The sequence below is a fragment of the Microtus oregoni genome, unplaced genomic scaffold, assembly GCF_018167655.1.
Source record: "Microtus oregoni isolate MIOR12 unplaced genomic scaffold, Mior012 000004F_ref0000308, whole genome shotgun sequence".
In the NCBI taxonomy this organism is placed as follows: Eukaryota; Metazoa; Chordata; class Mammalia; order Rodentia; family Cricetidae; genus Microtus; species Microtus oregoni.
The window spans coordinates 60,512,024-60,525,238 of NW_024543063.1; the positions used below are offsets into that span (position 1 = coordinate 60,512,024).

At 34.1% G+C, this 13,215-nt stretch overlaps 1 protein-coding gene across 8 annotated transcripts in view; it reads right to left on the reverse strand.

The window, feature by feature from the left end:
• Nucleotides 1–13,215, reverse strand: part of Chd9 (chromodomain helicase DNA binding protein 9) — a 183,744-nt gene that overhangs the window by 74,963 nt on the left and 95,566 nt on the right. For 6 of the 8 annotated variants that reach the window (XM_041649401.1, XM_041649402.1, XM_041649400.1 and 3 more), the window contains 8 exons: nucleotides 12,740–12,851; nucleotides 8,827–8,973; nucleotides 8,365–8,433; nucleotides 8,231–8,286; nucleotides 7,107–7,224; nucleotides 3,656–3,742; nucleotides 2,518–2,655; nucleotides 504–625 (listed from right to left, as the gene is read on the reverse strand). In XM_041649401.1, the coding sequence (XP_041505335.1) occupies nucleotides 504–625; nucleotides 2,518–2,655; nucleotides 3,656–3,742; nucleotides 7,107–7,224; nucleotides 8,231–8,286; nucleotides 8,365–8,433; nucleotides 8,827–8,973; nucleotides 12,740–12,851 (849 nt within the window). Of the gene's footprint in view, nucleotides 1–503; nucleotides 626–2,517; nucleotides 2,656–3,655; nucleotides 3,743–7,106; nucleotides 7,225–8,230; nucleotides 8,287–8,364; nucleotides 8,435–8,826; nucleotides 8,974–11,956; nucleotides 12,012–12,739; nucleotides 12,852–13,215 lie in introns of those variants that run through there. The other 2 variants (XM_041649408.1, XM_041649407.1) reach the window with 2 other exon arrangements.

The window sequence follows — 13,215 nt, forward strand, 5'->3', positions numbered from 1 at the left end:
GAGATTGGTTTTATAAAGCATTTTGAACAACTCAGAACATGAACAATAATAACAAAGGGACATTCACTGGTATGTTCCCATAATTTTATGTCCACATAATTTTATGTGCTTATAGTCTATGTCATTTGACGTTTAAATTAAATATTAGCACTCTATATAATTCTAATATCTTAACATACAGTTCACTCCACAGATACAATCACTGACATAAATTGTATGTTGAAAAGCTAAAATAATGAATAGTTTGAGACTATTGTAAAGTTGTTTCAAATTTAACTTTTAAGCAACAAACATGTGGGTGTATATACTTAAAGGAAACAACATTAAGACTGGCATTCAAAATCATAATTTACATTCTTTTTCTGAGATATCTTCATTATTAAATAATAAAGACTTTCCAGCACAAACACAGCACAGCAATATAAGTACTTATTTTAATTAACACATTCTGGCATATACAAAAACAGGAATGTACTAAAATCTTCTTACGATATACTACATACCTATTATACCAATTGAACAAAAGCCAGTTGAGTCCTTCTAGTTGATATTCCCTGAGTTGATTACCATTTTTATAGTCCCTGGATTGATCTATTTTCTTCCAAATATTAGAGGGAGGACGATCCTTTGTGAACAAAAATAAAATGAATGATGCATTTCAGATGTTTATCTTCCACACAACTTACTCATGGCAAGAAACCTTGCTTTTAAAAGAACCTAGAAGCCAAAGCATACAGTATATGATGAAACTTTATCTAATAGTTAGACATCAAGTTAATTCTACTCAGAGGCTTCCAGAAAATAGAACAGTGAGGCACACCCTGAAATTCATCCTGTGAAGCTTTGATGCTAAAATCAGGTGACATTACACGAAAAGGAACTACGCATCAATATTCCTCAAGAACAGACATTTAAATTTTCTTAGCAGAATTTTCACTAAATGGACAAGTTTTGAAAGGGCAGTGCATTAAACTAGAGTTTTTACAAGGACTAGCCAAGTAGGTTTAAAGTTTTAAATCAAACAATAAGGAAACAAAAGGAAATAAAGAGAATTTTAGTAGATACAGAAAAAGGCACCTAAAATAGAGACATCTTCTTTTGTAACAAAAAATATTACCAACACTGTTGAGCTCAAGTAAGTATAATTAAGCACGGAAAAGAAAAGCACCATGAAGGTGGGAGTTACAGAACGTTAACCAGCTGGCCTACGACAGTTCTGTGACTGCTTCCACAGTGCTTCACTGCCAAGCCCCCTCATACACCAACGTGTGAGCAGAGGGCGAGGAAGAATGCAGTCTGACAGAAGAATGTGCAGCGCTCCAGAGTAGTAGCATATTTTAGCAATAATGCAATATATGCAGTAGGCCAGCCCCAGCTTTACCATTTATAATACAGAACTAGCACAGTTAATCCAGTTAACCCATGCAATGAAAACATTCTAGGTTCTTTTTTTAATATTTATTTATTTATTATGTATACAATATTCTGTCTGTGTGTATGCCTGCAGGCCAGAAGAGAGCACCAGACCTCATTACAGATGGTTGTGAGCCACCATGTGGTTGCTGGGAATTGAACTCAGGACCTTTGGAAGAGCAGGCAATGCTCTTAACCTCTGAGCCATCTCTCCAGCCCCATTCTAGGTTCTTAAAAGGAAATAAAGTTAGTAAGGAAATACATGAATTGTATAGTTGTGAGTAATAACTGGCTTAGAGAAAATAATGAAAAGGTAGGTATGATTTGAATTTTTTGTTTAATGGAGAATGGAGAATGTTTAATGGAGAATGGAGAATGTTTAATGGAGAATGGAGAATGGAGAATGGAGAATATTAAGAGATGGAATTGAGAGTAAAGTGTATATAAATGATATGAGAAAGATAGGAGGAAACTTAAATTCAGAGACAGGGAAAACTGTGTAGGGATTTTTTTTTTTTTTTTTTGCATTGTTGTGTTTTGTTTTGGGAGACAGGGTTTCTCTGTATAGCCCTGGCTGTCAAGAACTCGCTATGTAAACTAGACCTGCTTCTGCTTCTGTTGGGATTAAAGAGGTGCACCACCACCACCCAGCCAGGGAGAATTTTAACTGGAGGTGGTGGGAATGGAATTTATATCTTGGTGGAAATGGAATTTATAAAAAGATACTTGCTGAAATTTTAAGGGTACATTTATTCAAATAAGTTATATTTCTAAACCCTCAAAAACTATATAAGGACTCAATATTCAATGAAGCATTATTTATAATAGCAAAAACAAAACCCAGGATTATCTACCAATGGAAAAGGCTTAATTAGTTGCATGAGACATTATGTAGCAATTTAAAAGAATACTGTATCAATTATACACCAAGGACTATATTAACTGAAAATTAGGGCTGTGGATCTAAGAAAGAAGTATGTGTGGTTCAGAAAAGCTTTGGTTGTGAATACATGTGCCACACAGACACAAGAACTGAAGATAACCTTAACCCTGCTAAATACAAAGTGCTAAGATCTTAAGAAGCCACCCAAGAAAGGCTCTCACCAAATGTCTTGTGTCAGGCCTTGAAGCTTGCAGTTGTTCAAACTCTTCAATTTTTGCAAGATCCACATCTTCTTTTAATTCCCAGGTGCTATCTTCATATGGCAGTGAGCACCATTTTACCAAGTAGTAAATAACAGACTAAGAAAGAAGTTGTTTTTTATTTTACCACTTGTAAAGAAGTAAATAGTTTAATTATAAAATGCTTATAAAACAACTTAAATATATATTAACGTCCATCAATAAAAACAAAGAAACCATTGTTGCGGGGGGGGGGGGGGGTTGATTTGAGACAGGGTTTCTCTGCCTGTAGCTTTGGCTGACCTGGAACTTGCTCTGTAGACCAGGCTGACCTCAAACTCACAGAGATCCACCTGCCTCTGCCTACCAAGTGATGGGATTAAAGGAGTGCAACACCACTGCCTGGCCAAAGTAATCATTATTTTTTAAAAAATTTATGTGTATGTCTGGGTGCCTGTATGTATGTGTACCATGTGCATGCTAGGTACCTCCAGGGATCAGAAGAAGGTATCAGGGCCTCAGACACTGGATTTAGGCAGTGGTAATACACCATGTGTATGCTGGAAACTGAAACTGGGTCCTCTAAAATGTGGCTTAGGTGCTAGGTTTTTATTTAACAAGTGTATTATTAGGCTTGAATATTTGGAAATTCTAAGGTATTTCTTAGAAAAAAATTTTTAGATTTATTTTTACTTCATGTATATGAGGTTTGCTTACACATAAGTATGTGTTCCAAGTACACAAGTTGTACCCATGGAAACCAGAAGATGGCACTGGAATTCTGTACCATGTAGGTTCTGGGAACTGAACCAAGGTCCTCTCTACAAGAGCAGCCAGTGCTCTTGATTATCTCCATATCTCTTAGAAACAATTCCCCTCGATTTTTATTTATTTTAAAGTCTGTTTTTATCTTCACATATACTGTGTACCATGTGTGTACCTGGTACTCTTGGAGGCCAGAACAGGCTGTTGAATCCCCTGAAACTGGAGTTACAGACAGTGGGAGCCACAATGAACATGTGGGTGCTAGGAATTGAACTGGATTCTCTAGAAGAGCAACCAGTGCTTTTAACTGCCAAGCCATCTCTCAGCCCCTTAGAAACTTTTACTGAGTAATTACCTCACCAGTATCCTTATCTTCACAAAAAGAAACTTCCAATATTCTGTCTACTTCAACGTAGTCTGGGTTAAAGGGCTCTTCTTCCATCTAAAATTAAAAAATTAAATTTAATGATATCTGAGGAAAAGGTAGAAAGACATAAATAAAAATACATCTGTTTAACTGCAGTTACATTTCTAATATGCAAAATTCTTCCAATTTAATTTTGAAAAGCTATAAAGGAAATTATAAAGCACCAAGTTGCAAATAATACAGGCAAAGTAACAGAACTAAAGAATATTACATTCCAGGTAAGTGACCCACTCTAGCAGATACGTTTGTTTAAAGGTCTAAACACAGACTGCGACCCTCATTTGCAACTCTGCTTTGGTAATAAGATGTGAAGACCAATGACACATACTGTCTCACACTGCAGCTGTCATTTTTATCAGACTCTTCTCCTTTATGCAGGGTCTTTTCTTAATATGCACTTATCTATGTGGCTACTTCAAAATCAGCTGTACCCATTCTCTTCAACCTGTGTGTATCCTATACTCTTTAGCTGGTAAGTGGAAACACAGCTCTCTCTGCTCCACATTCACAGATGCCAAAATGGAGAAGTGATGATAGATTGTTTTTCCTTCCTTCATCCTGTGAAGCTAATAAATTGGAAATTTTGTAGTGGTCATGGTACACATGCCTATTATTCCAGCACTTCAGAGGCAGAGGTAGGAGAATCTCTTGAGTTCGAGGCCAGCCTAGTCTAATGAGAGAATTCCAGAACAGCAAGGATTACAAAGAGAAACCCTGTCCCAAAATATTCAAAATAAATAAATCAATAAATTGGTGATTTATATATCTTATCTGTTTGTGTGAACTTGCATGCATGCGTAAAACTGGGTTTTGCTATATTGCCCAAACTGAGTGCAAAATCATGATCCTCTTAAATTAAGTGGTATTACCGTCATTTGCTAATGTTAGATTTTGTATAGATTCTGTGTGAGTGTATACGATGCTAGACTCAGAGTCTTGGGTATGTTATACATGTACTCTACCACTGCAACACACACGCACATATACACACACATATATATACCTCAGTCTCTCTGTTTGTTTGGTTTTGGTTTTATGAGACAGAGTTTCTCTGTGTAATGGCCCTAGGTGTCCTGGAACTTGCTCTTGTAGACCAGGCTGGCCTCAAACTCAGAGATCTGCCTGCCTCTGCCTTCCGAGTGCTGGGATTGAAGGCATGCAGCACCACCACCTGAATGCATTTTTTTATGGGGGGGGGTGGGCGTGTTGAGAAAGGGTTTTTCTGTTTAGCCTTGGCTGTCCTGGAACTTACCCTGTATACCAGGCTCACCTGAAACTCAGATTCACCTGCCTCTGCCTCTCAAGTGCTGGGATTAAAGGTGTGAGCCACTAGCGCCCAGCTACAGTCTCTCCTTTTAAAACTAATTCAAATCGAGACCTTTTATCTCATCCTCACTGCGTCACTTCTTCCATGAATACTTTAAACCTTTATAGATTCATTTCCTTTTGTATGTCTGAGTGTTTTGCTTGAATGTATGTATACGCACTATGTGCACATCTGGCACCTACAGATAACAGAAATTTATACCTATTGCCTTGTATAAAACTCGAGTTCAAATGGATCAAAAACCTCAACATAAAACCAACCACACTGAACCCCATAGAAGACAAAGTGGGAAGTACTCTTGAACACACTGGCACAGGAAACCACTTCCTAAATATAACTCTAGTAGCACAGTCACTGGGAGAAACAATTAACAAATAGAACCTCCTGAAACTGAAAAGCTTCTGTAAAGCAAAGAACACAGCCAACAAGACAAAATGACAGCCTACAGAATGGGAAAAGATCTTCGCCAACCCCACATCTGAGACGTGATCTCCAAAATATATAAAGAACTCAAAAAAACTGGACACCAAAATAACAAATAATCCTATTTATATATGGGGTCCAGATCTAAACAGAGAACTCTCAACAAACGAATCTCAAATGGAGTATTAGTGGTAAACAAATAATGACATCTTGAAATTCTCAAACAAACGAACAAAACCAGAAAAAGCCATAATGAGTGAGGTACCCTAGACCCAGAAAGACAAATATAATATGTACTCACTCATAAGCAGACATTAGACATAAAGCAAAGGATAACCAGACTTCAGCCAACAGACCCAAAGAAGCTAGACAACCAAGAGGACCCTAAGAGAGACATACATGGGTCCACATAGGAAAGACAGAAAGACAAGATATTCTGAGTAAATTGGGAATGTGGGGAACATGGGGAGGGTAGAAAGGGAGAGGGGAGGAAGGAAGTGGATTGGAAAAAAATGTAAAGCTCAATAAAAACAAAGTACTGGTATAACAATTAATGAAATGTAAATAATGCTTATTAATAAAATAATAACTGTACTATATTTATATGAAAGAACAAATACTATTCTGTTCAAATGTGTCAGGAAAAAATTCCTGTGCATGATAGGAAAAATGTTGAGAATTAAAGTAAATATAAAAAAATTTATTTAAAATTTATGTGAGAATTTGTTGTGCTATTTTAGTAAATATTTTGTTCAACATAAAGTTTAACAAACCTTAAAAAAACCCACAAAACCACAAAGTCGAGAGGTAGTGGTACACACAGAGGCAGGATGACCATTCTGGTCTACTCATAACCAAGTGTACACATAGTGAGCTACAGACCAGCTGGGGCAAAACAGTGAGATCTGACCAAAAATAAATAAAGATATAAAAGAAATTAAAAAAAAATTAGAGAAGGACATCAGGCCATTCAGTGAGGCCTGGAAGAGAGAGAGAAAAAAAAAAACCTTTTCAATGATGCCATATATACTTACACCAAAGTTCATGATAAATATGTAATATGTCTCATCTAATAAAAATTATGCTTCCCACTTACTTGCTGCATTATTACTTTCATAACTTGAAGAACATGCTGAAAATATCTTGTGATATTAACATATCCACGTTCAACTCTAATCAACAAAATGTATGCTAATTATGCTAATTTAAAAATACAAGCATTAGCTACCACTGAATTATTGTATTTTTTAAATATCTTTTAAAAGACAACACTCACAAGGTAGCCCTGGCTAACCTGAAACTGCTATGGAGACCAAGCTGGCCACAAACTCACAGAGATGTTCCTGCCTCCTAAGATGAAAGACATGTGCCACTATGCCTACTTATTATGGCTCTTATTTCAGGAGTTTCAAAGCTAATTTTGGGAAGAGAAAAACACAAGTAGATAACATTTACAATCAACTATTAACACTGGAAATGTAAAAAAGTAGTATTTTGTTTTATGGTTCTGAGACCAGAATTCAGGGTTTTGAATATGCTACACATATATTCTACCACTTAACTACATTGCAAGCTCCACCCTTAAAATTATGATAAACAATACCAAATTTGGTAAAGCTTTTTCCTTACATCTGCCAAAAAATGTGCCCTCTGTGCTTGTCTTAGCTTGAATCGTTTGATTTTTTGCTGGATCCTTTTATCTTTCAAAAGTTGCTGTTCTGTGGCCCATTCACAGTGGAGATAAGAGCTAAAAGTTTTATAAAAACAATATATTAGCATGATAGAGAAAACTGTTTCTTCATATGCACATTTATTATAATTTCCAATACAAATGTACTACCTTTAATTTTACATTTAAGTATTTATTTCATTCAATTTCAATAGATTATATAAGACTAATAAAACAGCCATTTTGATCCTGGAATGCTAAAGGAACTGTAGTCAAGGAATCACAGTTTATCATATGGAAACAGTGACAATCTGACCAGAAACTGCTTCTGCAACATGACTTATTATTTTATTATATTGATATTCTGATGATCAAAAAGTTATGTGTATTAGAACCAACATAATTTTCTTTGAAAAATTTAATCAAAGTATGGAGATAAATTAGAAACTACACAAAAAGAATACATTATCTTATAACTGCTGACTCCATTGATTTAATTCACCTAAAACCAATACAGAAACTTAAAATATTAAAGTCAAATCATCATTGTATACATCTGATGCAGCAACCTACGATCAATTGTTGTATATAAAAACAATAAAACCTTAAAGGCTCAAAACAGAAAAGAGATAAATACCTATAATTTATAAAATCATATTTTATAAAGATTCTTGTGTTTTGATATAATTTCAAAAAAAATCTCTCGACAAGAAAAGGTTTTTGTTTGTTGATTTTTTATTTTTTGGATTTTTTTGGTTTCTTTTATTTTTAGAAGCAGGGTTTCTCTGTGTAGCCCTGGCTATCCTGGGCCTAGTACTATAGGCCAAGTTGGCCTTGAACTCAGATATCTGACTCCCAAGTGCTGGAATTAAAAGACATTTGTTACTACACCTGGCCATAAGAGGTTTTCAAATACAGCCTTTATAGTTTTTAAGGACTGAGTTCTTATAGTTATAAGTAATAAACATTTTCATTAAAATGCAGATAAAGTGAAAATTTATTAATTGTAACTCATTATACTTACAAATTAAGTAATTCATATTTGACTAAACACCGTTTCATAATTTTTAATTCAAATACTTACTAATTTTTGTATTTCACAAAAAATTCTTCAATATCAAGCATAACTCCAGGTGATATCTAAAAAATTAAAATTAACAACTGTGATTCAAACAGGACACAAAATATAAGTATAAAGCACATTGTACCATTACTTACTTCCTTTTTTACAACTCTAGAAGATAGTATTTTGTCTACAATTGCAGCATCTTCTTCACTTGGATTTTCCTATAAGGAGGAAAAATATATGACAGAATATATTCTCAAAAAATAATCATCATTTAACAAATACCAGTGTAGCACTAAGATTGAGCACTATGTAAAATATTAGTGAGAAAAAATAAAAAAGAAAAGAAGTCCTATCATTACTGCCCTTGTCATCATCAGCATTATCATTTTAGGAACCGCACTGACCTCCATCTCCAACCCCTCCACTATTACCATTTCCACAGTACCACTGAGGAAATTCAGATATATAGGTTTCAACTTAAACAGACAGTAGCTAAATGTTAGGTTCAAAATATATACAAGAAAATAAAAACTAGAGGTAAAGACTATGTGGTAATATTTTAGACAGGGCAGCATGTGTTCCTGGTGTGGTAATCTAAACTACAGTCTTACCACAAACAACTGCAAAGGCTGTTCACCAGGCAGAGGAGCTGAATTCTTTTTTGTCTTTACAGCGCCTTTGACCTCCTCTTCAGACTGTTTTCCCTCTGCATCTTCTGCATATTTTTTTCTTTTAATTTGTCGATTTGATCTTCTTTTCTGTAATGAATCATAAAGATCTGATTTATATAAATTATTTTTAAAATCTTATGCAGAGATACAAAGAATATTACTCTTTATGTTAGTGATTTCTTAGAAAAAAATCAAAAATATATGCAACATTCCTCACTTTGTCTTTTTTTGACTAAAGGTAGTAACATGTCCATGGCCACGAGTTCACACTTTCCCAAAAGCATTCCCTCCCATAATTTCAAATATAAATGTTTAGTGACACCTTTGTTTATTTTCCTTTATAAGTTAAGAAAACAAATATCTATTTTTATTTTGAACTAGTTCACAGCTTGGAAAGGCAGTGTTCTATCAGTAATATCTTTATTGGTAGATTAGTTTTCATTAGAAACAATTACAAAAATAAAAGGCTAACTTATTTAGTTATTAATTTACTCCTGAAACAATATACATTTTAAACTACAAATAATTTTATTCATTTGCTCCAAACCTAAAAGTTGTATTGAATGGTTATTTGTTAAATATTTGGGGCAAAAACACAGAAGAAATTAAGTTCTCTAAAGCAGTGAAAATATTTAAGACAGAAAATAAAATGTTTTAGATTAAATATATAAAATGATTCTGTTTAATTAATTTTAAATGAAGTACTAATTGTTTAACTAGCTTTACTAGTTTCTTTATATTTAAAAAAGGAAAATCATACATTAGAAGTCTTTTTAAAGGTAGTACTTGTAGTAACAGGTCTTTTTAATAGTCTAATTTTAAATCAGAACCAACTCCCTAATTATCTAATATCAGTTTTGACAGTTTATAATTAAAGGAGAATTTTTCAAAACAAAGTTACACAGCTTTTGACGTTTTCACTTTAAAAAAAAACAAAAACAAAAAACAAAGCCCAGGTTTGTTTCAGGTTGTATTTCCATGAACTTTGGGGGTGGAGATCCCAACCAACTAGTCCACTGGGCATCAGCAGTCTACTGCGTGAATCCAATCCTTCTTGCTTTTCCTGTTCCATTTCCTTTTATGCACAGTAATTTTCCTGACATTCCTGAAAAGTGGAGCTAGAAAATAGCCCATATACTTTACATATGGTTTCTGCAATATATCTGTGTGAGAACTTTTTCATTATTTTCACAACCATAACAAAACTAACTCTAACAGAATCAGCTGAATCTGTGTAGCAGTAAGAGTTTTTATTGGAAAAAAAAAAGAGTTTTTATTGTACTAAGTTTTCAGTGGTTATAGCTTTGTAAAATCATGCCTCTTTGTCTTTTGAGATGAGCAATACCAAAAAAAAAAAAAAGGCAATATGTGGGTAGCCAAATTCCATGCCTTTTTTCTGGATGGGACATCATCTGCTTATACTGTCCATTGGTGGGGAAAGGGTTCTACTGGAAATCAAGCCAGTGTGAGGCAAAACTTTATGACTAAGTCAACAACTCCCAGCCTTTCTGTTGGACATAAATACATTTGTAGATTTTGTTTCTTTGTTTTAAAGACAGGGTTTCTCATGTAGCCCCTTCTGTCTTGGAACTCGCTCTTTAGAGATCCTCTGGTGCTGCCTCCCATGTTCGGGGATTAGAGGTGTGCTCCACCATGCCTGGCCTCACATTTACATTTTCTAACATCAAAGCGATACTTTGTTAATAGAAGAGACAGGAAGGTAATATATAACCATAATAAAAAGACTACAAGAAATCTACTTTTTTCACATACTAATTTGAAAAACACATGAAGTTTTCATTGTTCCCTAGAGGAAAAGTTCTATAAACTTACATAGGCTAAATGTATGTTTAGAATTCTATTACAACCATCATAAAGATCTTAATGTTCAAAATAGTTCAAATTAGTACTCAACTTGCATTTATTATAATAAAACATACATGAATTATCAAAGTTTCACTACACATGATTTCTAAATAATTAAGCTTGAGAGTCATTCAATTTTTGTAAGATCTTATGACATATTTTCAACTATCTTACAGTTTCCTTTCTGGTTACTTGGCTACTTATTGGTACTCTGAAATGCCCACTGATCTTTAGTAAGAAGCAAATAAATGGTGTGAAAATTTCCTTTACACTCACAAAAATGTACAGATAACTTTGCAAGATAAAATGAGGGTTACTTATAACAAATGGTTCTTTCATCTTATGAAGAGTTTATCAGCCTAATTGATTGACTTGAAAGTCTGTGGATAGAAGCCTGCAGATGATCTCATCCTAAATCATATTAGATGAAGTATAGAGCAGCATATTTTAGGTAAAGTCAAAGAATTCCTAACTTTTATAATTATCAAAAACATCTCCATGTTTTTTAAAAGAGTAACATGTTCTCTCTCCTAGTTTATTTCTAGCTTTTCTCCTCCTATATGAAAGGCTTTGCAGATTAGCTCACTGCACTAACAAAGATGAATAGAGAAAGCAAAGGATTTATGTTTTTAAGTAACTAATACTTTGTTATGCTAGAATTAGATCCCCATAAATATTTATCATAATATGCTGCAGGGGTATTTATAGAAACATAAGGTCTCTAAATTTAGTCTAACTACTAAAGTACTCTATCAAAATTAAAGATATAAAATTAAACATCACATTCATGATTCTAGATTTCTCTGTCTCTAGAATTTAATTCAACTTTGAGTCCATCTTGACAATCCACTGTTGTCACTGAAAGCTATTTCTTCATTTGTAAAACGACACAACCAAATATATCATAATAAAGATTTATACTTATTAGAAAATATACGTTCTCTTTTTATTTTGTTAAAGAAACACACTTGTCAAAGCAACCTAACACTACAGTGAAAAGAGGAAGATATGTTTACAAAGAACTATACTACTGTTTCACTGTTTGGTAAATTACAAACTGGAAAAGATGGCCACCATTTTTCTAGTAAAAATTAAATTAAAAATTCTGATACTGAATAAGTTAAGTATAAGTTTACCTAAGTTAAGGATAGCATATGAAGAAAAGGCCAGGCCATATATTAGGAGCTTTGATCACTGCCCTTACCTCAACTCTTGCAGCAGCCCAGGAGCCTTGAGCCACTACTCTCCCATTGGATAAGAAGCTGCATAAGGAAGAAGAAAGGCCATTCAGGGGCTTTCTGGCCCCATAATTCAACAATTGCCACCACCCCTACGGCCTACAGTAGTATTTTAAGTATTAGAAAGCAGAGGGTGGCCTGAATTATTATGACCTTCACTACAGATGTATGTATGTATGTATGTATGTATGTATCTATCTATCTATCTATCTATTTGTATATCCCCATAGGATTATTTTGATATCTACCTATGTTTTAAAGGCAAGATGCACAATATTTATGTCTGTTAGGATTTTTAGTATCATAGGTTATCTTTTCTTCAACACGAGCAGACAAAAAGTATTGACTCTAAGAATGAGCCAATCCATTTGTTCTATGATTTGTATTATTTTTAAAATTACTATCTCTAACATTAATTTCATTCAAAGGACTCTGTAGGTCCAGGATTCCACTGGATACTGCTTTATGTTAAAAGTCATCCAGGACTTATGGTATTTAACCTCTCAGACTTTCAGTTTCGCTACTGAAAAATGAGGGGTTTAAGGAAGGCAGATAAATTTCCTCCCACATCTAATATTATATGGTAATATTCTAGAAGTATATTGGAATAATGCTATCCTACAAGATTTACTATAAAATAAATTATATTACTATCACTTAACTAGAGTGTAAATATCCAAGAGGCAATATTATGCTCCCTAAATAATTCTAACAGTGTTCCATTTCTCAGACTAGAAATCCATACTCACTTGAGAGTGCTGGTCTTTGCACGTGTGCTGGGACACCTGCTCTGCATCAGAGGGCTCATCGGAAGACTCATTCTCTCTTTTCTGTTTCTTACCCAATGTAATAATGAGTTTGCTGTTTCAAGAAGAAAGAAATTAGCATTCAGAACTCTGTCTTTTCCATTTTTGGTGACTAAGGTTTCCATGATAAACATAATTTTATATTGTACATGTCTAACCAAATATGTTAATTAAGCTGAAATCCATATAGATATTTTCAAAACATACTCTTATAATTGCTTATAACACGGGGAAGAAGTTAAGTCCTAATATGGCTTCTTAGGCTCTGAATGTACTTTTCATGGGAAAATTTCAAGACACAGAATAACAATAAAAAGAATTAATTATTGTGCAGATTCAGAAATGGGGACTCTACTTCCTGCCTAGGGAGAGACTACTCATTGCACTTGAATACCATCCTCCCCAAAAGCCTTTGCTTC